General features: G+C 44.2%; 3 protein-coding genes across 14 annotated transcripts in view; 2 read left to right on the top strand and 1 right to left on the bottom strand.

Moving 5' to 3' along the window:
• The window catches only part of ACOD1 (aconitate decarboxylase 1), a 32,735-nt gene extending 25,877 nt beyond the window's left edge, over positions 1 to 6,858 (top strand). For all 10 annotated transcript variants that reach the window (XM_041128615.1, XM_030036252.2, XM_030036254.2 and 7 more), the window contains 3 exons: positions 986 to 1,075; positions 3,654 to 3,859; positions 4,755 to 6,858. In XM_041128615.1, the coding sequence (XP_040984549.1) occupies positions 986 to 1,075; positions 3,654 to 3,859; positions 4,755 to 5,709 (1,251 nt within the window). In that variant the 3' untranslated portion in view covers positions 5,710 to 6,858. The remainder of the gene's footprint in view (positions 1 to 985; positions 1,076 to 3,653; positions 3,860 to 4,754) is intronic.
• Positions 6,859 to 7,359: 501 nt separating this feature from the next.
• On the bottom strand, positions 7,360 to 11,926 carry LOC115350553 (glutamine amidotransferase-like class 1 domain-containing protein 3A, mitochondrial). 2 transcript variants are annotated; one of them, XM_030036259.2, is made up of 5 exons: positions 11,708 to 11,926; positions 10,834 to 10,845; positions 10,179 to 10,350; positions 8,069 to 8,273; positions 7,360 to 7,648 (listed from the first exon to the last, which is right to left on the bottom strand). In XM_030036259.2, the coding sequence occupies exons 1-5, from the start codon at positions 11,813 to 11,815 to the stop codon at positions 7,456 to 7,458; spliced, it is 690 nt and encodes a 229-aa protein (XP_029892119.1). In that variant the 5' UTR covers positions 11,816 to 11,926; the 3' UTR covers positions 7,360 to 7,455. The 2 variants fall into 2 exon arrangements, with proteins under 2 accessions (XP_029892119.1, XP_029892120.1); XM_030036260.2 differs by lacking the exon at positions 10,834 to 10,845 and having other exon boundaries at positions 11,708 to 11,920.
• A 6,321-nt stretch (positions 11,927 to 18,247) lies between these two features.
• Positions 18,248 to 26,363, top strand: CLN5 (CLN5 intracellular trafficking protein). 2 transcript variants are annotated; one of them, XM_030036257.2, is made up of 4 exons: positions 18,248 to 18,406; positions 20,405 to 20,570; positions 21,724 to 21,949; positions 25,162 to 26,363. In XM_030036257.2, exons 1-4 carry the CDS (start codon positions 18,282 to 18,284, stop codon positions 25,671 to 25,673), a joined length of 1,029 nt encoding a protein of 342 aa, XP_029892117.1. In that variant the 5' UTR covers positions 18,248 to 18,281; the 3' UTR covers positions 25,674 to 26,363. The 2 variants fall into 2 exon arrangements, with proteins under 2 accessions (XP_029892117.1, XP_040984553.1); XM_041128619.1 differs by lacking the exon at positions 18,248 to 18,406 and adding an exon at positions 19,139 to 19,271.
• Positions 26,364 to 26,923: the final 560 nt, after the last annotated feature.

Here is a 26,923-nt window from a genome sequence, read left to right as displayed (position 1 = left end):
TTCCCACTGGAGATGGGGAAACCTCATTGCTCCAAGTTACTTTTAACTCTGGATGAGCAAAAGTCTGTGTAACACTGTACGCTCAGACACATCACTGCAAACACAGTTAATTAAGAATCCCTTCCTTTCTTTCACCTATGAGATCTTATTAAAAACATCAGCAAAGAAAACCACTTAACGCTGGACTTCCCAAAATAAGGGATTGTTAAAGGGATGGAGAGTTAGTAGTTGGTTACTTCCAGTCCATAAAACATAACTGTTGTCTGAGGTACATTGGTCTTGTTTCTCCTCTGGTCTTGCTCTCCTTAAACTAGAGGAGTACTTGACCTTGAGGAGAAGCCTTCCCAACACAGGAGAGCATCAATGAGGAGGAGTTTAGCCCACTGTTTTATCAGTCAGACCTGGCTAGTTGGACTCAGGCTCCAGAGCTCTGTAGGCAAATAAGTCTCTTCACACAGAGATCCCCCCTTCCCAAACCGTGGTAGTTTATGCCCTTTTATTTAATTCCGTAAAGATCTCTTCATTGGCTAAGAGATCTGCACAGCAAAAGGAAAAGAGCAGAGCCCTTTACAGCATGGGGATACCAGCATCAATAGGCCATATATCATTTACCCACAGTCTTGCTAAAATGTAGAAAATCTTTAACTGGAGATATTCGCCAACAAGATGATGACAGTCCTGAGAGCACTGCCGACGGGCAGGGAGAAGGGATGTCAGTGGCCAGAGGTTGTGTGAAGGTACTGAATGGCCGGGCGGAGGGTGGTGGTCTGCCCCCTGAGGTCTGTTTCTGTGGAAGGAGCCCTTGACATAAACCAACAGGAAACAGAGTTTCTTTTCATACTTTCTGATAGAACAATATTTTTCTCATGAAAGGGAGGAGTTGGGTCCCAAGAGGGTATGGTCTGATCTCGGTTACATCAGAGGTACGGGGCACATTTACCCTTGGTTTCAGGACTTTGAATTAATTTACGTCAATTTGTTTCAGATCTACAGCTCAGATATATCCAGTACCATCTGGGGCCACTTGGATTTCCGACTGCCTCCTCTGTATGCGGCTTTTGTGAATGGAGTGGCTGTAAGTGATGCTCTTTTATTTGCTCTTAAATCACACTAATTGATGCCATTCTTGCTCTAGAGAGAACAGAATGCTCCTAAAATCTTAGTTCACTTTATTCTTCTACCTGAAGCCTGCTACAAAACTTTCCCAGACTGTTCTCCTAATGTGCTTCAACTTTCTTCCAATGAGGCCAAGTTCAAATTATAATATATATCTCATCCAACTCAACAGCATCCCTTACCTTTAATGTGGGACTTGGGGCTGTTTTCAAAGGTCAGAACTCTGCAGTTTGTCACAACCATGCTACAGCCACATTACAAAGAGTTACTCTAGCTCTCACTGATTTCACCAGGATCCAAATATCATGCCAACTGGCAAAGTATAGTTACAGAAAAACACAAATACAGACAGATGCACATATACATACACACATATAATATCACAAGGCAATTTAATCTTCAGTTACGCAGCTTGCAAAAGCCAATTATATATTTTGGACACATACTTCGTCATTAAAGCAATAACTGACTCCCCAGACATTTGTCTAAATTCAGATTGAGGCTGAAACCATTTGAAATCAAAATATGCACAAGAGGTGGGGTAGGCAAATTAGGCAATTATGCAAAACTAAGGAAGGTGACCAACCAAGGAAATGGTAATATTAAGCCTATCTAAATTAGCGTGATAACAAGATCAGAGGTCCAATTTGACACCTCATTTCCAATGTAAAGAAAATTACCTTGGAAATGAGATCTGGTACCCCCTTAGCTCCTAGCAGCCCGTGTGATATTCAAATCTGGCTGTTAGCATGTATATGATCATTTCAGATTACATCCCGCTCACAGGTCAATTCTAAGTGCTTATTGAAGATGTCAGGAACACAGTTTACCGGGTATTGGGCGCAACTTTCCTTATTCTGCACTGGCATCAGTTTTTCAAGGCAGGGACTGGGATTTCTTCTGTCTGTTCAGAAACGCAGTCCTCAGAAGTGCATATTCCCAGTATTACGGGGCAAGACCTGAGCACTGGGGAGCCTGACCACCTTCCCAGTTTGCCGTGAAGTAAGACACAGGTGAATAGGTGTGAAAGTTCAGCTTCTAAGGCATTCTTATGTTACTAAAAATGCTGTCCCTGATGGTCTCAAGTCCTTGGGGGTTGTCAAAACTTTGGGAGTTTTCTGACAAGCAGTACATTGCAAACACTGAGTGCACTGCTGGGAGCAGTTTGCTACCAGAACAGCAGCCGTGTGCCATGCTGGAAATGGCCCAAATCTTCCCAAGCAGCTGGGCTCTGGGCATGGGAAAGAGGAGGCACCTCTCTGGATACTCTGAAGGGCTAAGCAGCTCATCCCAGTTTTAAGACTGTAGCTTTCTCCTGCTTCCAGCAACCCCAGGAAATCAGGTTCCTCATGTGACAGGTCTTGTTTTGACGTGCTGAAAATTGAGGCTAAAGTCTGATCTACATTTGTAGGCTTATGCCTGTTGCCTGTGGATGGTTGCACCAGAGAAGTGCTGCTACAACTTTCAGTTAGCTGTATGTTAGCCTCTGCTACAGCTTTAATGGTGTGAGCCCTAACGGCAGCATCAGTCGCAGCACTGGGAAAGTAATTTCATGTGTTTATATACTGTTTTGGGGGAAGTGAAGATTCACCACTCACATCATGGACCTAGAACTGCTGCTTTAATTATACTAGTCTAATTAAAGCAGCAAAACCCTATTGTAGGAAATAAGATACATTGTCATACTGGTTCTAGACTGGTGCAACTTCAATTAGAATTAAACTCCTCTGAGGCAAGATTTGTATTGCACTGCCACTTCTCACCGAGCCATGTTGGGAGTAAAGCTCTGTCCTGGTTTTGGCTGGGATAGAGTTAATTGTCTTCCTAGTAGCTGGTATAGTGCTATGTTTTGGATTCAGTGTGAGAAGAATGTTGATAACACACTGATGTTTTCAGTTGTTGCTAAGTAGTGTTTAGACCAAGTCAAGGATTTTTCAGCTTCTCATGCCCAGTCAGCAAGAAGGCTGGAGGGGCACAAGAAGTCGGGAGGGGACACAGCCGGGACAGCTGACCCAAACTGGCCAAAGGAATGTTCCATACCGTGTGATGTCATGCCCAGTATATAAACTGGGGCAGTTGACCTAGGAGGGGATGGCTGCTTGGGAACTAACTGGGCATCAATGAGCGAGTGGTGAGCAATTGCATTGTGCATCACTTGTTTTGTATATTCCAATTATTTTTTATTATTATGATCATATTATTATCATCATCATGATGATCATCATTATTTTCTTCCTTTCTGTCCTATTAAACCGTCCTTATCTCAACGCACAAATTTTACCTTTTTTTTCCGATTCTCTCCCCCATCCCACTGGATGGGTGGGAAGTGAGTGAGCGGCTGCGTAGTGCTTAGTTGCTGGCTGGGGTTAAACCATGACAAGGTCTTAAAAGAAAGAACTTTGAAGTTTTGTTTTCTAAGGAAAATCTAGTTCTTCGGTCCTTTTTTATACCAGTTACCGTAGTTTCATTTGACTGAGCCAATCTTGCCTAGTCAGAGTTTATTTCTGATGACGAGTCAAGGCTTCTCTTTCCATTAGGTGCACTCAATGGATTTTGACGACACATGGCATCCAGCCACACACCCATCCGGGGCTGTGCTCCCCGCCGTGATTGCACTCTCAGAGGCCTTTCCTCAGAAGAAAAAAATCTCAGGTCTCGATCTGCTCTTAGCTTTCAATGTGGGAATTGAAGTGCAAGGCAGGCTGCTGCGCTTCTCCAGCGAAGCCAGGAATATTCCAAAAAGGTACATAGAAATGCTGTGAGTGGAAGGATTTTTTTCTTGGTGTTAGTATACTTAATTAAATGCCAGTTAAAATACAAATGGCACAGTTAATCATATTTCCTATATCACTTGTCTGGAAATTTAGGAAAGGTTCATCTTAAACATAAATGCACTTACATGACTCCTTACGGCTTAGCTGATAGAAAATGCACTTACATGACTCCTTACGGCTTAGCTGATAGATCTCTTCTTGAGAGCATCGATCAGTTTACAAGGAGGTGATGATCTCCCTATTAATTAAAAACACCAGCAGAAGGGCAATGTTTAAGACCAGAGGTCTCAGGCTCTCCTGGATACACACGATCATGCCTCACTTGCAAGCAGTGGTTTGCTCTCAGCAGAAAGGGGTGACCGCTGCTGGCCTCAGAGCAGAGCCCAAGATGGGGTGTGCTTAGGGGAAAGCCTTGAAGTGTGCAAGGGACTAGATGTCTTCCTTCTATTTTTCTGTGTGTTCCTTCTACCAGTTTTGCAAAACTAGTTCAGAATAATAAAACTTGCCTCCTCCAATATGTATAATTTAGAGATGACTATAAATTATTTACAGATAATTTATAGATGACTATAAACTGTGACGCTTTTGCCATTATTCTGTTCAGTATGCCTTGAACTATGAGCAGTTCTAATGTTTCAATTGCTTTCTGGGGAAGACCTGCTGTAAGTGGTACTACTCCAGTTTAACTTGTTCCTGGGGAAAAATGATAACTTTTTCCATTATGACCACATGTGAATTCTGCATGTATGTTTCTTTAAGGTCCAATGCATCCTCCACAGCAGTGAAAGGAAATTTGAGCTTGTGTATATAGTGAATTCAGATGACTTTTTGAAATATTGTAATGAAGAGATTTTGTTTTCTCAGGTTTCACCCACCGACTGTGGTTGGTACGATGGGGAGTGCCGCAGCTTGTGCTAAACTGCTAGCTCTTGACCAGCTGAAATGTAAAAACGCCTTGGCTATTGCTGCCTCCTATGCAGGCGCCCCACTGGCTAACGCAGCAACCCAAACGAAGCCCCTCCACGTTGGCAACGCTGCCAAGCATGGACTGGAAGCAGCTTGCTTAGCATCACAGGGCCTTCAAGGAAACAAACAGATCTTGGACATGGAGTCAGGGATAGGTGCCTTTTATACAGATTACAACCCACAGGCTCTGCCAACCTTGCATTCCTATCCCTGGCTGTTGGACCAACAAGACGTGGCCATCAAACGCTTTCCTGCTCATCTTGGAACACACTGGGTGGCTGATGCAGCATCTTCTGTTAGGAGGAAGCTTGTAGAGAGCAGTGACAACTTTCTCCCCCTTGATAAAATTGAGAAAGTCATTCTCAAAGTCCCAGAAGTCAAATATGTGAACAGACCCAGCCCTACCTCAGAGCACGAAGCTCGACACTCCTTCCAGTTTGTCGCATGCTCTGCTTTGCTGGATGGCAGCGTGTCGGTCCAGTCCTTCACCAGTGAGAACATTCACCGGCCAGCCTTGCGGGAGCTCCTCGGCAAAACGCAGCTGGAGCACCCTCCTGATAACACACCTAGTTTTGAGAGTCTTTACTGTGAAGTGAGTGTCACACTTCGGGATGGCAACCTGATCAGCGACCGCTGCGATACATTCTACGGACACTGGAGGAAACCTCTGAAAAAGGACGACTTTGAGAAAAAGTTTCAGTCCAATGCCTCCAGCGTCCTGCCTGCAGAAGCCACAGAAGGCATTCTAGAGACCGTGTACAACCTAGAAAAAGTAGAGGACTGTTCTGTATTAAGTAGATTTTTATCAGGACAGTCAGCTAGAGTGCTTTCAGAGAAGCTATGCTTCCTTTGAATGTTCCAACCGACAGCTAGATGCTGTTCACAAAGCAAACGCAAAATTCAGGACAAATTCTTATTTAGTGACTCAAGCACTTTTTAATAGGGCTCCTGTAACACAAGAGCCATGCTCAGTCCAATATTGTGGTTTTAGACCAAGTAAATAATTTAGCGATTGTGTGCACATCTCAATCAGGCTGAACAGAAGATCCTCTGCTGGCAATCGACTTCAATTATCTTTATACCTCTAGAGGCAGATCACTGCTTGCGCACAACACAAAAATTTCCCGGATCTTCTGCCAGAAGTTGGCTGAATGTTCTGCTTCTGCTAAATAACTCCGTAAAGGAAATCCAAATTCTGGAGGAGTATGGAAATGCTGTGCCCATGAGAAACATCACTGTGAGAAGGACAGTAAAAAAACCCTTTATATATTTATTTCTGTAGATTTAGCTCTAAAGCCTCGTTGAAGAGGCCACATTACCTCTGAGCTTTAACGTTTGTGCTAAAATAAACACAGCACATACACAGAGTAGTAGCACTTGCTACTCTGCAACGTGTCAGGCTTTGCTGTAATGATTGGTCTGGCATCGATGAGGTAAAGGTTAGTGCCCCTCCTGATCTCACCAGCTGCTGAGCAAGAGGCACAACTAAACACACCTTCCACTTTTGGCTGCTCTGTGGTATAGGTTTGCTCCTGCTGTATTCCCGCTCCAGTTAGAAGGTGCTCACTCAGCAAGACATGATTAGCACTAACTAGTGATGACAGTTTAGATTACTTCAGGCACTGCAAAGCATGGGCTACAATACACTCGTTATGAGTGACAGAGACCTGTGAGCATCAGAATGCTTCTTACGCTGAGACAATTAAGTGTCCCCAGTGACAATCAACTTACCTTGATAATGAATTCTGGGAATTTTTAGCTCCTGCAGGAGTACAAAGCCTTGCCAGATTGTGCTTCTAAGGTGGGCTGACGACCTTTGCTCACATTTGCAAGATCAAAGCACATGTTCTAATATATATAAGATGTACCTTCCTTAGGGCACTAAACTGTATGCAAAAAAATCACAAAATAAAGCTAATTCATTTTACTAACTAAAAGTCAAATTATTTCATTTATTAGAGCAAAACTTGTGTGTTTTCCACATGCAATGTATTCATTTGTACTTAAGCCTTTGACTCTTGGTTTGTAAAGTCAGTTTATCTAGGGGGCTCTGCAAAGATTTTGGAGGTCTATTAGTTATACTTGCTTAAAGACTTGCAAGGGAAGAAAAAAACCCCAAATAACCACATTCTTTTCTTTTTCCCTTCCAAATAGAAAGTAGAATTTAATCACTCACCTATACTGAAGGTATACAGACTCATTTACAGCTATTTCATCTGTAATGACAGATGGGTAACACCAAATGTGAGTTACTGATAATCATTAGTGATGTGATAAAACCCCATTGGACATGGAGGGTTCCTACATTATCTTATCAAGACTGAATACATTCAGATTCATGAGGAAAAAAAAAAAAAGGGGGGGAAAACCCCCAACACCACCACAACCTTCAATGCATGCTTTCTATTTTAAGAGAAATAAATAAGATAAACTTAGCAATAAGCATTTGATGTATTACAGATTTAAAAAACATAAAACAACAAACCAACCAGGAACTGTAAAGTTTAGTAGTTGCATTATTTTATTAATACAATCAAAGGAAGCTAAATACTTATGCTTAGCTAAATTGATTTCCTTGCAGAAGTCTGTACACTTCCAGTCAGGCAAGTTTCAGGACTTCTTGTACCATTGTTCCGATACCATCAAAGATTTCATGCAGAGGAGCCTTGCACATGAAAGCACAGGTAGTAACTATTTTATTGGCATTATCCACATGGGATTCATTTACATTTTTGCAAATGTGCTTACATCCAAGCTCTGCTATAGCAGATGCCGTTTCAGCATCAGGAAATCTGTAAATAAAAAGACTGTAATTAACATAAAGAGATGATACAGCCATAAAGTTCTGCCAACATAACTTGAATGAGAGAACTACAGTAATATTTAAGTGACTCTTCAGTTGATGATGACAAGGGAGTCAAACAGACTGCCACTATCAGGTTCTTCCATCCCCTATGGACACAACAAGTGATCCGATATCTTTGAAAACAAGGTCTTAAATGCAGAGCCACAGTACGTCAGTTCTGTCACAGTATGTCAGTGTTCTGCGCCTACTACTATTATGCAAGTGAAAATTTGAAATATGTGAAAAATATCACTAATAAGTTACCCAAGGTCTACTGGCACCAGAGACCTCAGACTTTTGCACAAAAGACTGGCCATTTCCCAATCCTAATTCCCATGTAAATTACCTCCATCCATTTTCTTCTTACCTTCCATCTATGTTTTTATCTTGGCCGACCGTGACCTCACAACCAGGAAAGACTTTAGCTGCCAGAACTGGTGATATACAGCACAAACCAATGGGCTTTTTAGCACTGTGGAAAGCTTGGAGTGTGGAGTTCACGTGCTCATTGACAGTACAGTTCTTGCCATCTACAGCCCAGGAACAGAGGTTCTTTGCTACACCAAAACCACCTAAAAAAAAAAAAAAAAAAAAACCAAAACCCCAAGAGCTCAAATGTAAGACACTGCTAAAAGCCTTTAAATTCAATACCAGACAGAAGTTCTCCTTTTTTTACAACATACGATTGGCATATATAGGACCGTTAAGTTACTATACTGAAAGCCTTCAGCACATGAAACGTGATGGGTTTACAATGTTAAAAGTTTAACTGCACAGTTTTTATACCATATATGTTACATAGGCCAGAAAGCTTAATCTTGCTTCAATGAGCAACAAATAGACAAATAGGAAACCTCACATTCATTCGCTAGTCACTGGAAAAGCTGCAACATCTGATATGTACCCCTCAATAAGCAAGAGAGAAATCAGAAGAAAGACCAATGATAGTTAAAAGTAGAAGAGTGCAATTCACAAGAGTAATGCAAACAGTGATTTGACCCTCTACAGTAATTCACTCTCGAGTTTTAGTTCAATACTTAAGCAAATATAAGAGAGCTTTTTTCCTCCCCTAGAATTATTTTTGGATTTAAAAAAAAAATGTTAACACAATAAAAACAAAATGGATATTACATAAAAAGGAAATGATAACATATGATATTCTGAGACATACCAGTTGTGAATGATAACATAATTTCCTATTAAAAATAATGCTGGATTTGTCTTTCTAGGAACTAGTTATAACAATCCTTTACTTGCATTTAATCTTCGTTTAATTGTACTAGCAGATTATATTTTACAGCACCTTCATTTACTGGATTTATAACCGTCAGAATAATCAAAGAAAGAAGGTTATTAGTAAGTGTAACCATCCATTATATTTGATTCCTAATGGAATGTGTGCAACATCAACTTCTCTACAATAAACAAACAGAAATTTCCACAAGTACTTCAATGAACAACATCAAGAAGCTTTGCATTTTTAATATTTTTCCTTTTACTCTTTGCTCACTTTTGAGTGTTATCTGAAATCTCTGAGGTAAGATTTTAATTTCCAAACTTAATAGGGTTTTTTTCCCTCTAACAGTTATTACAGCAACCCTCCTGAGCCTGGGTTATAACAGCATGAAATTAATAACGAAAATATTTGCTAGCCTCTACTCCCTGATCAGCCCTGATGTCACCGACTCATTTTAGCGTTGGAAGTATGTTTCTCTGCGTTACACACCCACTCCCTCTGCTGGCCTTACAACAGAAGACAGTGTAACAACTTCAAAATCAACGCTTAGGCAGTTGTGAAGGAAATATTTAACAGTACTATGAATATTCTGGAAAGTGATCTTCAGCAAGTCCTAATTTCCTCGTGATGCTTTGGTTTCTTCATTTCTAAAGTGATTACAATTAATTCTGTCTGAAAGGCAATTCTGTGGTCTATAAATAAAAAATTATCCATAAACATGTTTAGTATAACTTGATCAGCAGCAGACCAGATACATAATTAAAGCAAAATGTACTCACATCTGACAGGGAATATAGTCTACTTGGCAATCTACTATTCTGCCAACAATTTCAGAGGCCCTAAAAATAAGGCATTACCATGTAATGTCAAGTTCTGGCCTTACTTTTTTACTCTGTTCAGTGTTCTTGTCCACAAGCAGGTACTAAAGTTTCCACAATCTTAAGAAAGAAGGAACAGTGCAATGTATGACCTAACACCAAAAGAACACCCTGGCATTTAAAATTAATGAACTATAAATTAATAAATAAACTGAGATGACTTGCCAGCCCATGAGAGCTTGCTGAAACATTTTCTCATCCTCAAAAGAAAATAAGTAAAAAGAAAGAGAAAACCCCCACACATCACAAATTCAAGAGTATGATTTATTTTCTAAACAGATTTAGAAATAAAAAAGTTGCAGAGGCAAAGCAGTTATTTGCAATTGAAAAACCGCAATTGATTTTCTTTTAAAAGCACCTACCAGGGAAAATGACCGCATCAAATTCACTAGCTTTCAGTTCAGCCAGATCCTGAATGTCTCCTCTTGCCAGTCTGGCACTTTCAACTAACACATTTCTGTTCTCTTCTGTTGGACTTCCTTTTAGGTGATTGACTACATCCCTTTGCTCAATATCGGGGGCAAATATCTTCACCTAGAATATAGGGATGAAGCAATTTTGTGAACATAAACAGAACTCATACATATTGATCACAATAGAGAACATTTAATCAATACAGTTTTTGTTCCTGAAGTCTCTTATCCAAGAGAAGTGGACTCCACAGGATGGATCTATCACATTAAATACCTAAAGTGACAGGTGACACATTAGGATGGGTAAACCTGGCCATCCTCCCTATCCTATTCCTGCAGGTTTTTGACAGGAGTCCACTCTTATGCCAACATTAAACTTACTGATTTTGCCAGGGCCTGCCTTCCCTCTGCAGATAACCCCAAGGACAAACAGAGCACCACAATTTATACCAGCAGCCTGACTGGACACACAGCTGAGTCCACAGAAAGGCTGCTCTTAACTGTTATGGTATCGGAGTGGCAAAAGAGTTTTAGAAAAAAAAGGTTAAAACATAAAGATGCAAACTTTAGAAGCATTTCTAGTGCAGACATTAGAGTTACTCACTTTCCTACAAGACTGGTAGCAGGAAGGAAAAGCAAAAAATGGAAGAACATATTCTGGTTAGGCACAAAAGGGGAAAGCTGCATCAAAAATGTAAAGTTCTGTGAAAGGCGTACTGCAGGAGCTGTTTTCACGTATCTGTTTTGATGCTTGCTTTGCAGACTTCTCAGCGCTCGCCGCTTTAGTTAATTTTAGAGAAGACAATTTTGTGGTAAACGTGGGGTGCTGCCGTTACCATCAGACGCCTGAGCGCAGCTGCACACAGACAGAAAGTGACCGACCACCTTCCGCCACCTGAAGCCACGGACGGGACCAAAGCACACCACATCCCGGTCCAGGCTTCTCCATGGAACCCCGGTTACCGAAAAAGCCCAGGAACAGCTAGCAGAAAACGAGCAGGCGAACCCGAGCGAGGGCGAGCGCCCGACTTCTGCAAAAGCCGATCAGGAATTTTAGCCGGGTCCCGTCTTCAGGAGCAGGGCAAGGCCTCCCGCCACTCCTCGCTCCCCGGTTCAGCCGCCTGCCCGCGGCCGCTGCTCCTGTCAGGGGGGCATTCGCACCGCTGGGGAGAGGGGTGAAACAGGACGGGAGGGAAAAGGTAGGGAGAGAGGTTATGAGCAGGCTTGGTGGTGCGCAGCGGCGGGGAAAAGACCGCCGTGAGGCGGGAGAGGCTCCTATCCCGCAAACAGCCAGAGCCGCAGGATGGCCTGCCCTGCGCAGGGGGTCCCTCGGCTGCTGAGGGGCTCAAAGCGACGGGGGAGACATACCTCTACCTCTACCTCCTCCTCCTCCTCCCCGCCCCCGGGGAGCCTGTCACAGCCGGCTCCGCACACACCCCGCGGGGGTGCCGGGGAGCGGGGCCCCGCCGCCCCCCTACCTCCGCGCCGCCGCGGCTGAGGTGCACCAGCGCCGCCGAGGCCTCGTGAATCTCGCTGCCATCGAAGACGCCGCAGCCGGCGAGAACCAGAGCCACTCGCTTGCCCATGGCGGGCGGCCGCCCGCCCGCCCGCCCCTCAGGCCCGGGCAGAGGCTGCTCAAGCCGGCGATCCCGGGCCGGGCAGCACCCTCGCTGCTGCTGCTGCGCCTGCGCGCTGGGAGCCGGCGCGGCCTCCATTTTGCAGCTTCGGGCCTGCTGGCAGGAGCGGAGCGGCGAGGCAGAGGAGGTGCTGCGGGGTGACCCTTGCCGTGCTGTCACGCATCTGCGTTCCCGTAGCACGTCTGAAAGTTGCTCTGCTTCCAGTAGGACCTCGCAGAGGCTCAGCGGTGTACGTGTGAGGTTGGTTCGTTGTTCTACACGTAGGTGTGATAAATATACTGCTTTGAAAGCCAGAAAAAGTGGAGTTTGGGTAGAGGCCAGCAGTATGGCTGGGTCCTGTTGCTGTTTGTTTCAGTGATACCCTTACTCATCAGACCCGCGTACACCTTTTGGCTCCCTTAACCTCATGTTGTGTTCTAGGGAGCGGCTCCATTTTACCAGGAAAAACAAGAGTTTCTTTGGAAAACCAACCTTTCTTCTTTCACCCGCTCCCAGGTTAGTCATTAAGGCATTGCCCTAGGGAACCAAAGGGCTCGCTTGGGCCAAGGCAGACATTCACTTCCAGTCTCCGCTTTACAACTGTGCACACAAATGCCATACCGGCAACAAGTTGCATTTAATTTTAGCAAGATCTCTCAGCTCTGGGTCCTTTATTTTTTGTGAGCTGCTTCTCTTATAAGAAACTTGGACTTAATAATGAAAACCTGCAATTTTACTGGACCAGAGGGCTGAAAAGCTGGATCTTGCAGAAAAATGAGTGTTTTACAAAAATTTGGAGTATGGGGGTTCTGAAGGGGACATGACAGTGCGTAGACTGGGCAGAACAAAAATGGCATATGAAAGCAAAGTCTCTGTAGTAAAATGCATTCAGCGGTACACTGAGAGGTCAGGATTCTGTGCTGAATGATGGATAGGGAGATACTTGAACAGGAAAGGGCCAAGATAGGGAAACTCCTTGCTTAAGGGCAGATGCTGTCTGCTGAGCAGTGTTTGCTCCAAATGAATGTAGGGCTACAGCTCGGTCTCTACCACAGTCCACACTCTGCCTCTCAGGATTTATCAGGACTGCAGTGCAGCTCCAGCTTAGAAAGCCCTCAATTGCCTGACCACCTAATCCACAGTCATACACTGGGAGATCCCTCTCAGCTCAAAACCCTAGAGTTAGAGCTCTGTACAGCACCAAACCCTCACCTTACTTTCCAGGCTGAGTAGGACCACAGGGAGATTCCAGGGGAGCCATCTCAACCCAGACATGTTTGGTGAGAGTGGAGTGGCAGTTCAACATACTTACTGGCATGGGACTCCTTAGGCTCAGCTGCAGGAGGAGGGTGGGGGGGTATGGAGATTGGGGAACTGAGAGTCTCCAGAGCTGGAATCCCACTGGAGTCCTCCTCATGCTTGAGAGCTAGGAAGAGGCTGCTGTCTGGAAGGAGTTTAAGTTCAATGCACGTTTGGAGATACGTTTGGAGTGGAGTCCCAAACTCCTGTGTGTTAGGGCCATGGTTAATGTTAGAGCTAGGGAACTGAGCACCTTCAGAGCTGGAATTCCCTGCTCCTTTCTGTTTTGACTTACTGGCTCGTCTTCCTGGATGGACCATGGACCTGAATTGTCAGTAACCTCATCTCCAGTCTTGTTTCTGGCCCTGTCTCTTGAGTGGACCTCAGACTCACATTGTAGGTAGCCCCTTTTCTTGGATGGACCTTGGACTTGATTGGGATTTGATATTCCCATCCCACTTCAGGTCCCCCATGTCTCATCTCTGTGCCAGCTCCATAACTGCCCTGGCTCTGTTCCATGGTCTAGCTCCAACTTGCTCATGCCATGTCCCTGCCTTGGCTTTGTGACCTTGTCATGGTCCTCTGTGTCTGTCTTATGTCCACGTTTTCATACCAGCTCATGACATGTTCTTGCCCTGGCTCTGTATCACCCTGAAGTAGCCCTGTGATGACTCTTCCTTGGCCTGGGCCCACAACAGCAAGTAGCAACAAGACCATTTCATAAGGAGTACACCTCTGAAGCCAGATCTTTGCAAGGTGAGAGGACACACCTTGATGGGAGAAGAAGCTGCTGTCAGAGCCCTGAGTGCACTAGTAGCCCTGTAATTAACCTGGCCAGCCTCAGCTGTGGCCTCCACCCACACACCCTCTGGCCACGAACCCATGGGCAACATGTGAATTTAGGCCTGGACATGGAGACATGACCTGAGCTATGCTGTAGGTATGCATGTCCAGTCCTGTTTCCTGTTGTCCTGACATACAGGCTGGTCTTCTTGCACAGACTGTGAACCTGTGCTGCAGGTAGCCTCATCTTCAGTCCTGCCTCCTGGATGGACTTGGGACACATATTGTAGGTAGTCCTGGGCTTGACTCTACTTTGCTGTGTCTGGGGCTGTTGCTGGATCCAGCCACTACTACATACCTGTTCCAATTCAGAAACTTCAGGACTGCACTGTGGTCATTGAGGTCACTGCCCTTGCTTGCACCGTGGTCACCTCTGCTCCTGGCTCGTCCTCCCTTGCAAAGCAGCCCTACTCCTGCTGCTCCCTGACACCCCTAGAGCTAGCATAACTGACAAAAGGTGTTATCTGACTTCAGATAAATGTGTATTTGGAGTGGGGAAGAGAATTCACTGCTCTGCTATGTGGCAGCATCAGAGTTAGGGTGCCAGGGCACAGCGAGGGTTGGATGCTCCCCAAGGGGAGCTGAGCACAATAACAGGGCAAGTGGAGGCAGGTGTCCCAGCAGCCTGGCCCAGTCCCACCCTCCTTGAGCAAGGCGAGCAGGGCAGCTCTGGTGATAGCAGTGACGTTCCCCCAAGAGTCCGATCACGAGGCAAGTCCATGGTGATGGAGCAGATCCAAGGTCAAGCTGGAATAACAGATGCGTGGGTTGGGGTCTGCATCAATGGGGTACGGGGCTGGGCCCAGGCATGGCTGCAGTGTAACTCAGGTGGGAGGCAAGAGCCTCAGCTTAAAAGCAGCTGCCCAGGAAAGGAGCAGGGAGCCCCTGCTGAGGTGTCTCAGCAGAGCTGTTTGGGAGAGCCTAGGAAGGAGCCGTTTCTGGCTTTTTTCACAACAGTTCTTATCAGACCTTGAGAAACCAGCTACACACCCTGAAGGGGTTAAGTGTGCCCTGGGCTTTGGCATACTGTCCCCTTCAGGCTTCAGCTGGTTGAATTGCAGCTCTGTCCTGGACCCCAGCCATTTTCCTACTGCTCAGGATTTGAGAAAGATATTTTCTCTAGTGGAAATCCTGCTCTGAAGGGCTTTAGTTGCCTAACAACAGATTCTCAGATTAGCTTCAGTTTGACTTGGGTAGCTCGCTGTATTTCACAGACTGCATCCAGTTGACTCATCAATTCACTTATCCCTACCCTGCAGCAGATCTGAGAGAGTCACTCTTAGCTTAAAACTCGTGATGAACTTCATCTGCATCCTTATCCCAGCCCTCATCCTATCTCTCAGGCTTTAGCAGAGCCCCTCTGGAATTCCAGCGTGGAAAGAAATCATTTCCCTCACTTGCCCCCTAAGCTGCCAGACAAATCAGGGGCTGCCCTGCAGTCCCAAATGCCCACTGAACTGCACATCTGTCCTGAGCACAGCCCTCATCCTAGCTCTCAGGGTTGAGGAGGACCTGAGGGGAACCCTTAGCCCTACCTTACACAGTCACAAAGCCCAGCCATTCTCCTTTCTTCTAAAAAAGACATGGCATCTGACTTTCTCCCACCCCAACACACAGTTCAGATTGCATTTCAGGCTACGTAGCAGAGTATAGGTGCAGAGGAGTCCTGTATCTGGCTCCTTTTCTCAAGAAGTCTGGCTTCTATATGAGTTCAGGTAACAATTTTATTTTTCAGTGTGCATCCAGCTGACTCAATAGCTATCGTATGCCAGCGTGAGTATAAAAAACCCCGCGAGCAGCAAAACTGCCAGTTATGTAGTTTTGTCTATTGTGTTCCATATATAACTGTAAATTTCTTACGGAATGGCATATTGCCAGTATATAGGCTGGCAGATGTGCACCTGAAGATGTAAGCACCATCCAGAGAAGCTCATTTTTGTGAGATAAGAGCTGTTACTTCAGGTTCAGCAGCCTCTTTGCTGTGACTATTACAGTTTGATGACTCATGTAGATGTTCAAAACAAAACTAGCTGTTCAAACCCACAACTTTTGGCTGCAGCAGCAGGGTTTATTTTCCCTTCTCTCTGTTCCTTCCATCCTGTCGCTGTCAAGGGCAGAGATGGAGAAGGTACTATTTTATAATGGGAAATTGCCGAGAGTCTTCTTCATTGTTTCAGGAAAATGTTTTGGTTTTCACTAATCAAAAGAAAATACTCTGGGAAATGAGAAAAATTTAGGAATCCTTTCAACTCCAGAAGCTGATCTTTGTAGCCAGTCTCAATCTGTCCTCTAAGCCTGCTAGTGGACAAAGATGCAGATCAGCTCTGTGGGTTTATAAAGGGCACTTTGACATGTTTCTGGATAATAAACGAGACATCTGCTGACTCAGAAATTGCTGATGTGAGCTTTTTAGCTCAAGTATTTTTATTCACAAATTTATTAGTCATTTATTTTCTGTGTTAAAATATGGTTCACAACATAGGTCATATGAGAAGAAAAAACAGTACTGTGCTGCAAGAGACTCCTACAGGATGCAATGAAGTAAGATACAAAAATGCTACTAAAATGAAGAAACACCCCCCCCGCCCCAAAACAATAGCTTTGCCATCGTAGTCATTTGACCTGACACCTTCAGCAACCACAGCAGTGTCTGAATGGAGACTTAATAGAGCCAGGACTAAGAACCAGTTCATACTGAATTTCTAGTTTGACTAACAAGCAGTAACAGCACCTTAATTATGTCACTTCACTTCCCTGCATCCTGGTTTCATAGAAGGGATAAATTATGCTTCCTGTATTTCATAAAGCACTTCCCGATTTACACATCAAAATATCTAAAACTAGGAATTACAGCTATATTCCATACAAACACATACCTTTTTGAACAGATGAAAGAGCTGGCATCTTGTACTACACTCAAGCTAGGAAACACATATGAGTAATAGGACACTTTATTTTATAAAGAACAAAACCAGAGCTTTACTTTAAAGCAGATACAACATGCATGAGATTAAAACGAAATACAGAAATATAGGTGTGTATAGATTATGTATACACGCATGAAATTAATGTATTGTGCTGAATGGCATGGATTTTAAAGATAAGCAGTATAGAATCAGACAGCAATGAAGTGAGAGACAGAAATGTTGCTGAAATTAAATATTTTAATAGCTGAGCCATCTTACGGTTTTCTGAACACCTTTAGTACCTCCAGCATTACTGAAACTGATATTCAGCAGCCTATCCTGCATTTTTATGTAGGATGCATGGTTTTCCACCTCGTTTTGTTTGGGTATAGCCTAGCATAGTGCTGACTAGAGAACTGGTTGTTCTTTAGGGGCTCGTATGCAATGACCAGGGATATTTGGCTCCCGATAGTCAAAAGTTCACAGCACAGTTATTTACCCACTGAACAGCACACACCAGCGCTTTCACTGCTGATGCCAACTACCAAACTTGGCCTCCTGGACTCTGACGCCAGCATAGCCGGTTTTGAACTCTACAGAGCTAGAAAAAGCTGCGTTTGCTGCAGGGATCCTGCCGGCCAACCTGTCCTCTCTGTTTCTCTTAGCCAGAGTTCATCTTAAAGATAGTTCTCGCTATTGTCGTAAAAATGAGAGAATAAACTGCCCTGTAATCCCAGCAATGTAAGTTGTTACAACCTGAGTAAGTGTTCTGAAATGGGTGATGGGTACACGAACAATTTAGCTTGAAGCCCTGAAAGGCTTCAGACAAGACTTCTGGCCAGCCAGAAGAGGCTCAGGGCTATGCCGTTTACCACAGCAGAAGCCCTTCTGCCATTTGGTGAGGCCTCACCTCATCGTGCCGGGTCCAGACCCAGAAGTCATCCCTCTCGGTGGATTCTGGTCGTAAGGATGGGCATTGGATGTGCATTTTAAAGTGGCTCCGAAGCAATGCTTGAAACAGCATACCGGGCTGGTGACAAGGACTTCGGCTACATTAAAAGAATGCGTAGCTGTCCGGGTCTCCAGAAAACCGAAACCGTAGTTCAGTCAAGTGACGTCTTTAAGGGACGATTCAGCACACGGCTGGTTTTCCTCAGGAGGAGGACGAAAAACCCGCGTTTGCTCAGCACCCTGCACGTAGCTCGCTGCCCGCCTCACGCCCTCCAGCGCGGGCCCTCGGCGGGCACCGCCGGCCGCCCCGGGCCCTGTGGGCGGGCGCAGGAGCGGCCTCCTTCCCGCCCCGCCCGCCTCGGCCCCGCCGCTTCCCCTGACCGCCCGTCCGCCCGCCGCACCGGGGCCCGGCTCGCAGCCCCGCAGGCCGCGCCGCCATGGGCGCCGCCCGCCACTACCGGCGGCGGCGGCTGCTGCTGCTGCTGCTGGCGGCGGCGGCTTGGGGGCCGTGTTTCTCGGGGGAGCTCCGCTCCCCGCAGCGGCGGTGGCCGGTGCCTTACAGGTGAGTGAGGCGGCGGGGGCCCGGCGGCCGGAGCCGGGGAGAGAGGCGCGTCCCCGCGGCCGCCCGGCACCGTCGCCCGGTCGGCCGGCCCGGCTGCCTGCGCCTGACCGCCCGCCTCCTCCTCCTCGGCCCGCCAGCTTTCCGTTCGTTTATTTAAGTTTTAGACTAACAAGGCCATGAGTAGTTTCCCCTTTTTTAATCACGGGGGTGTTTGTCATTTATACGGTATGTGGTGTGTGCAGCTCACAAGCGTTCGGGAACGGGTGCCCCGTCCCTGGCCTAGAGCTGCGCTGGCTCTGGCAGCAGCGGGATTGCTGCCCCCGGGAACGGCAGCCCTTGCTTTGAAGATGGTCCTTTCATTCCTGTTCTAGGAAAAAGTTGTGATGAGGAAGCCTGGCTACGATTTATTTTATTTTTAAAATTTAAGTTTGCTTCATACTTCGGTTCATGTTAAGTGAAATGGTATAAAATCCCGTTCGTGGCTCTGGAGCTGTCTTAGCTCCAGGAGAAGACCTGGTGGTGTTGGGGAAAGCAGAACAGTGCATGTTCTGCATTCTGCTGAAGCAAGTTGCTATGGCTTTGGTTATGCTGAGGAAATAACCCTCTTCAGGAGGAGGGCTACGCTTGCATGTGTATTTTGTGTGGGCTTCCTGTTTATAAAGGGAGGCATTATAGTTTAGCTGCTATCTAATGCACGCCTGAAGTTTTGAAATCCTGTTGCATAATTCCTATCAGTTAAATTTGTATCAGGTGATGCCAGAAGGCGCAGATCTTGCAGTCACGAGGCATTCGGGCTTTCCAGCAAGTTCAGGGGTTGCAAGGCTGGGTCTCGGGATGGTCAAAACTGGAGTATGAGCCTGTCAGTGTGAGACACTCAGAAATGTGGTATTTTAATGCTTCTTAACATGCTTGTTACCTTCTTGTCAGATGCAAGGTGCAGTGGGAGGAGAAATTGAAAAAGTTAGGTGCACGGTTTAGAAACAGGACTTAAATGTGTGTCTGGCATAAGTCTTTTGTTGGTGGTTTTTTTCTCTTTCTTTCTTTTTTTTTTATTCTTTTTTTCCCCTGGACAAAATAAAGGCAGACATGCTGAAGTACCCAGCAAACTTGGAGAAGAAGTCCATAGGGAAAATCAGCGGTGTCTCAGCAGGGCTACTGGACTATGGCTCAGGAAGTCCTGTGTCCTTGAGTCATCTCATGGCTGGGGTATTTGTGCTATTCAGTAGCCCTGGGCATCTGAGTGTGTTAGACTTTCAGGCTGTGCTCTGGGCAACCTGTGTAGCCAAATCTGTCTTGGTAACACGAATATAGGAACCTTGTTTTAAGTGAAATACAGTGAGTGAATCTGAAGGAAATTGGGAAAGGAAGACTTGTCAGAAAGGTTTTTTGCTGTTCGTATATAGTGTGGTATGTAAGTGGATTCGGTCTTCAGTTTTTGAGTTTTAATAGGAATGATGAATGAAAACAGTGATCCTAGCTAGGTTCTTAGGCCTCTTTATCTAAATTAGCATAGAGGAATAGAATATTTCTGATATTGGCAATATTCTAGAGTAAAAATAGCTCCATCTGGGGAGCTCTTAGTGTAGAATAGTTTCCAAGAGCAAACTGGTCAATCCCTGGGTAGACAAACTGTTAGGAGAGTGTTTTGAGGCACGTCTCAAACTGTCCTCTACCCAGCATCTATGTGTCTCTGATTTTGTGAGTACAAGTCACCTTTTGTAATCTGCATCATTTCCACTCCTTCACTATCAGTACTGTGTACAGTGTGACTTGCATTCATGAGTCTTAAGTCCATAAGTCCTGTTTCTGCAGACATGCACCTCAGTAGCCTTACAAGCTTGTGTACTCCAAGTGTTACAGCATCTGGATGACAGAATATGTCTTTGGGGGTGGCTGGACTCTTGACCTCTTCCGCTCAGCCCTTAGGAAGCCATGAGACAGTTACTCCGGCCATGAAGCTGTGCTTATCATTCTGTGTGCTTCTTTTTCTCAACACAGGCGCTTTGATTACCGTCCAAAACCTGATCCTTACTGCCAAGCTCGTTACACCTTCTGTCCCACTGGCTCTGCCATTCCAGTTATGAAAGAGGAGGATGTCATTGAAGTGTATCGATTACAGGCTCCAGTATGGGAATTCAAATATGGAGACCTACTGGGACATTTGGTAAGGTGATGTTTTTGTTTAACAAAGTTATAGTGGCAAATTCAGCTGAATTCAACAGCAGGTGTCAAGAATGGGAGCTGTAAGGTTGTATGGAAGAGTATTGGAGCACACAAGCTAGGCTATTTATAGGAAAGATACCCAAAGAGCAGTAAGTTTCAAACAGGAGTTACAGAACTTAGCTCGGCTAAAGAAAAGGGTATGACCAGCACTGTTAGTGGGTTTGAATGTGTTCCCCCCCAGAGCTGCATATTGGGAGTGTTTTGTATACACACCCCATTACATTTTGGGTGTCTTTTTTTTCCTGCACTAGCACTGCATTGGGAAAATACATTTATTTGTCCCCTTAAATCAGATGAAATGCTTGCTTAATGTATTAACTTTTCTGTTGTTAAAAAGTTACATATTTGCATGAACATGGATATCTGTCAGGAGTGGACGGCTAGCTGGTCAGAACGGTGGATCATGGGGAGTTGGTTGCTTTTATGGTTCTTTCTTCAATGTTATGATCAGTATTGAATTAAAGTCTCCATTCATAGAGTCATGCAAATATGAAAGAATCTCAACTTTAGTAATATTTATAGCTATAGCAGTAGCATAATTAAGCTTCAAAGCATGATCTCTAACAAATAAAGAAATACTAGTGAACATGAAATGGCAACATCAAAACCAAGCACAGAGTCAAAAATAGAAATAGCTTCAAATATCATTACCTCAGTTGTTAAACTAAGGCTGAATTTATGTATTTACTATAAAGCTTTTAAAAGAAATATTTATCTCATTCCTTTTAAGATCTGGTTTTGGTAACTCAGTTCTGCTCTTTATTTCTTTGATACCCCTGTGAGGTTAAGGATTCAACAGTAATCTTGAGTTTTGATGATGAGCTCCCACTGAGTATCTGCCTCCAAATAACAGAATTTACAATGGATGGATGGACAACCACTGAGACAGTGTGACTGTGACAAAAGTATGTGTGTGATACAATATAGTATATTGTGCATCGATGCTACTGAATCCAAGATGTTAGAGGAGCCCCTTCCCCTCTTCTCACCCTGTTACACAACAGCTCCCAAGCATCGCATCTTCTGTACAGGTCAAGCTGAAGTTGTTTTTATGTTAAAGTTTTGGGGTTTTGGTTGTTTTTTTTCTTTTCCAGAAAATTATGCATGATGCTGTGGGTTTCAAGAGCTCTCTAACGGGCAAAAACTACACAATGGAGTGGTATGAGCTCTTCCAACTTGGGAACTGCACATTTCCACATCTCCGGCCTGGCATGGATGCACCATTCTGGTGTAACCAGGGAGCTGCCTGCTTTTATGAAGGAATAGATGATGCACACTGGAAGGAAAATGGAACTTTAGTTCTCGTGACCACAATATCAGGTAGATTTCAGATGCTTTGGATAGTGCTGATATCATAAAATATAGAGTCAGCCTTGTCTTCGTGTCAAGCGGTATCTTTTATGTTTTGTAGGTTATTCGCAATGTTAGTCATTGATGCTAATTTCAAACTGAAATACTATCTCTGCACTCTCTTTAATACAGAAAGCAGTATGAGGCTGCTGCTTTTGGAGCAACACACACTGAAGAGTTGTTAAATGAGAGTCATTTGGTGTTGCTGTACAAAAACACTTGAGTCTTTTGAGTGTAAAAATAGCAAAACAGCTTATACAGAACCATTATGGACTCTTTTCACGTGGTTTCACCAAAACAAAACCTTCTATTGTGAAGTGGCAGATGACTGCTGAGATAGAAAAACTGGTGAAAATGTGTACATTACTGAGCAAACAAATAAGGCATATTTAGAAATAGTCTCATAAATATAAAAAATATTAATCTCTATTTCCATCTCCCCCATTATGTGTCATAAAAACTGCGCAAATATCCCCAGTAATAGGTCTCTGTCATATGTTGTAGAACAAAACCAGGATTTACTCCTCTACGTGGATGATCACCAGAATAGCTTCCTGGTATATACTGAGCACTGAAATCCTAAAATAAAAAGGTCATTTAAATAAATCTGGTTGATTACTGTAGTAATACAGTGAATGACTTACGAACAAAGTCCACTGAGGACTTGGAGAGTTGCATTTTGTGTGACCAACACCACTTACTCTCTGAAGTTAGCAGAGTGTACAAGGCACAGTGGAGAGTCACATTACAGCTAGTGTGATGTGGTGCTTTATGTTTGCCTGCTTCCACCTTTAGCAGCTTTGCTGGACTAAGTCTCTAGATAACCTATCCAGTGCTGCTAAGAAATTCTAGGCTGTTCTTTAAGCAATTAAATAAGTGGAGCTGCTTTCCTGTGAGTTTGTAGCTCATGACTTATATCTTTGATGCCTGATATCGTTGGATTCTTTTGTATCAATACCAAGTTAAATGTTTTCATACAGTTGTGGAACTTGTAATACTTCCTGCCTGTGTGGATTATTTGATGCCTAAGAAAGGTGAGGTTACGCTGGTGCCTTGTGGAGGCATTGTTACAGCCCTCCTTGTCTCTCTTGCTTCCTGTTTCCATGAAACTTTTAGGAAGGTAGCATCTCTGAGAGTTTTGAATTGTCTGAATTTGACGAGGAATCTGAAAGGTACTGTGGAAGAGGGTGAGTGGGTGCAAGCACAGATGGACAGCATTATGAGCTGAACTTGCTTCCTTCAGAGAGCAGGCAAAAAGCATCCTATCTCATGGGAGAGGACTTTAATGTATGAAACAGCTGGACCCTCTTTGCCCTTGTGAGATCCTATAGAGCTGTTTGTCAGCAGTGTCAGAGACCACAGTGGAGCAATCTCATTTTCTTTTAAAGCCCATTGGCCAGGTTAATGTTATTTAGGGGTATGTTTCTTCTGTGAAAATAGGGCAGGAATATCCAAAGTCTGATTTTTGATTGTCTAGGCATTTTCCAACAGATTATCATGGAGCCATGCATTAACCTGTAATACTTTTGTTTAATTTAAGATGTAAGGCGAGAACTGCATTAAGTCCATCCTGGTCTTGTTAGGAGAGGCAAATCCTTTTCAATAACATGCCTTACAGGATACACACTAGGAAGCTAATCTGGTAGGAGTTAGAGAAGATAAAGGGGAGCTTCAAGCCCATCTACAGTGTATAGGAAGTACCGTTCTTGATAGAGATTGAATGACTTGCTGTTTTATTAAACCAAGTCATGGGCAATTAAAAAAGAAAGTATCCAACACTTTCACTAAACAGAATGATTGTTATGTTTACTGTGAAGCCCAAAAACTCTGAAGTCTGAAGAACAGTTATAATGCCTAGGAGGTGAATGTGCAGAGCTTTAGTTACTCTGAGGTAGTAGCTTGCCCACATGCCTTACCTTCAAGTTAAGTGTGAGATGTGTTTACTCTCTGATGAAGAGTAGAGCCAGCAGTCTGACCTTTGCATCTTGTTTTGGGGGGAGATGTGTGGCATGCAGTGCTTTTCACTGGTCTTGACAAATGCAACATTGCAGTGAATTGAATTCAGACTTAATGCAAGAGGCTGGCTGTTGCGTGCAGGGCAGTGTTAGTGACACAGATCTGTCTGGTGTCTGCCACCCCTGAACTGCGAGGTAACTGCTGCCAGTCTCTTGGCTTGCAAGTCTTGCCTATGTTTCAGCAGCTACCAAGCACAGTTACTGTACCCACAGCAGTAACACTTGCAGCTAAAGAGAGATCATGGCTTGGAACATCATCATGATTGCAATCTGTTGTCTGACTGTGTCTTCTGACGTATCGCACAAGAAGGATCTGCAAAATTTGGTCATGCTGTGAGTGTGAGGTGCTAGATGGATTTGAGTCATAGATGGTTGTACCTTGTGCTGTGACTGAGGAAAGAGAGGGCGTGAAGGGCTAGGCTGACGTGCAGTGCTAGGACTACAGGAAAAACAAATGAAGGAAGATTAGTCCTGTGCTTCAGCTCTATTTTGGGGCAGCAGATGCATCAAATGAAAGGAGCTACCGGAGGGATGAGCTGAGTTAAAGATGTCTTCCTCATTCCAGTTGTGAAATCACCAAAACACTCCAAATGTATTCTAAATTAAAAAATAACCCATAAGGTCTTTAAGTTTACTGGTCTTCACATCCAATTCATATTGTTTAGCCTAGCAGCTGCTCAGCCAGCAAAGCTGAACTAGAAAAGCAGGGTGGCTCAGTCTAAGGTTTCTTTTGTGGAGAGACATGAAAACTTCTGCCCTGAATTGCTGAATTTAGTTAAAACTTGAGGAAGCGCAGAAACACCTGTTGCACTGGTGAGCACTTTGTCAGGATCTCTTCTGGATTGTACCACCTGCCCTGTTTGTCTACATGGATAAAACAAAATGAGAAGTGTCATGGTTCTCTGACATTTGGATGTTCTGGCATAGTAGCAGCAAATGGGGCAGAAAAAGGAATTACAGTTTAAATAACTTACATATAAGTATAGTTTATTCAGTGGGGTATCACTTCTCCCTCCAACCCAAGCCTTGTGTCTTTGTATGGTTAGGTAATGTTGTAGGTAAACTTTTGCAGGGAAGGGAGGTGAGCCTTGAAATAGATGGAAACTATTTTGAGTCACTTTGTATTTGTTACCTTATCTCTGTAATACTTACTTTCATCTCTTACAGGAACCATGTTTAACGAAATGGCAAAATGGGTAAAATACGACAATGAGACTGGCATTTACTATGAGACCTGGACAGTTCAAGCAAGTCCTGACAAACAGTCAACAGTATGGTTTGACTCTTATGAATGCTCTAAATTTATACTGAGAACATACCAGAAGCTAGCTGACTTAGGAGCTGTATTTAAGAAGATACAAACAAACTATACGAGCATAATTTTATTCAGTGGAGAACCTATTTATTTGGGAAATGAAACATCTATTTTTGGACCACTAGGAAACCGGACATTGGCAGCAGCTATAAGAGACTTCTACTATCCATTCAAACCTCATCGGACAGTTGGAGAGTTTTTTGTGGATCTTTTAAAAATAATTGATCGTGTCATCTTGAATCATCAGTTTTACCTCTTCTATAACTTGGAATACTGGTTTTTACCTATGAAGTTCCCTTATCTCAAAATAGTTTATGAAGAGGTCCCTTTACCTATTGGAAGCAAAACATCCTTTGGTGTATAATTGCTTACTGAAGAACTGAACTTGCCCTTATGTCAGAATATCCTTAAGGATTTTGGCGTGCTACCATGATGGTATTGAAGTGTTGTATGTTTCACTGCCAACTGTGAAAGTTGTGTTGGGAAGGCTTTGCTCAACCACATGAAAGACTATGCCTTTTATTCTTGTTACCTGTATAACACATTCATGAACGCTTCAGCATCTCTGACTTGGCCAGCTTCTGTGTAATCGTGGACACCTGCTGCCCGAAGGTAGGCTGATGTGGCTCTTCTTGGCTAAACTCTGCAGTGCCAGAGGGTGAGTGGGAGGCAGCCTGCCTGCTCTGGTCTCAGGCACTCCCCACATATATGGCCGTGTGGCGACAGATAGCACCTGGCCACCAGCAGAGATGGGACACAAGCGTTACAAGGACCTTCTGGTCTGACCAACTCGGCTAATCCTTATGCTGGAGCTAACAAACCTGAGTGCCTAGATGTGCCCAGTTCCCTCAACATGTGCCTTAGATGATTGGTCTGTATTTCTTTGGTTTGTACAACTGGGACCTATGAACTGTTCTCTGGTTCATGACATCACAGGCATTCAGTGTGGTGGGAAGGGGCAGTGAATCTGTTAGAAGATGGCATGGGTGGTATCTTTTCACCACTTTGCTTCCTTCACCTGTACTGTAAACATAATACATATGGCTTTTCCTAAGATTTGTGTGTGTTTTCTAGCACAGATGGAAGGCAAAGACCCTGTTTTGATGTCAACTTTGGTGCATAATTAACTAACTGCAGTGTTCTAGCAGTCTCCTGTCTTAAAGTCCACTTGAGGCTTCAAATAGGTCAGTTTCATAGAAGTCATGTTTATATTCCTTTTAAATTTCTTTAAAAAGCATAGAATCCTTAATGTGAAAGAAGCGATCACAGTTTGGGTGTCAAAGTTGCAGTTAAAAATCTGCACTTGTCACAGGTTTGCCTGTAAAAGCGATTGCAGCCTCTTACTGGCAGTGATGCTTGCACTCATGGTGCTGTGCCAGCTGTGATGTCCTTGAGTCCTGTTCCAGGCTATGCCTAGAGTGGCTTGGCAATTAGTTCCCTTTAAACCCAGTGGACCAAAGCCAAGGGAACACTGGCTTTCTGGAGACCAGTGAGGTGCCTATACACAAAAAATACACCTGCAGCAGCAAAATCATCTCCAAGTGTACACTGCTCACTTTGTTGTTTTGTTTTTTTTTTTAAACTAGTTGCAGAATGAGTAGCACTCCCGCAGAG

This window comes from Aquila chrysaetos, chromosome 14 (genome assembly GCF_900496995.4).
Source record: "Aquila chrysaetos chrysaetos chromosome 14, bAquChr1.4, whole genome shotgun sequence".
Taxonomy (NCBI): Eukaryota; Metazoa; Chordata; class Aves; order Accipitriformes; family Accipitridae; genus Aquila; species Aquila chrysaetos.
This window is presented reverse-complemented; position numbering and strand designations above follow the sequence as displayed.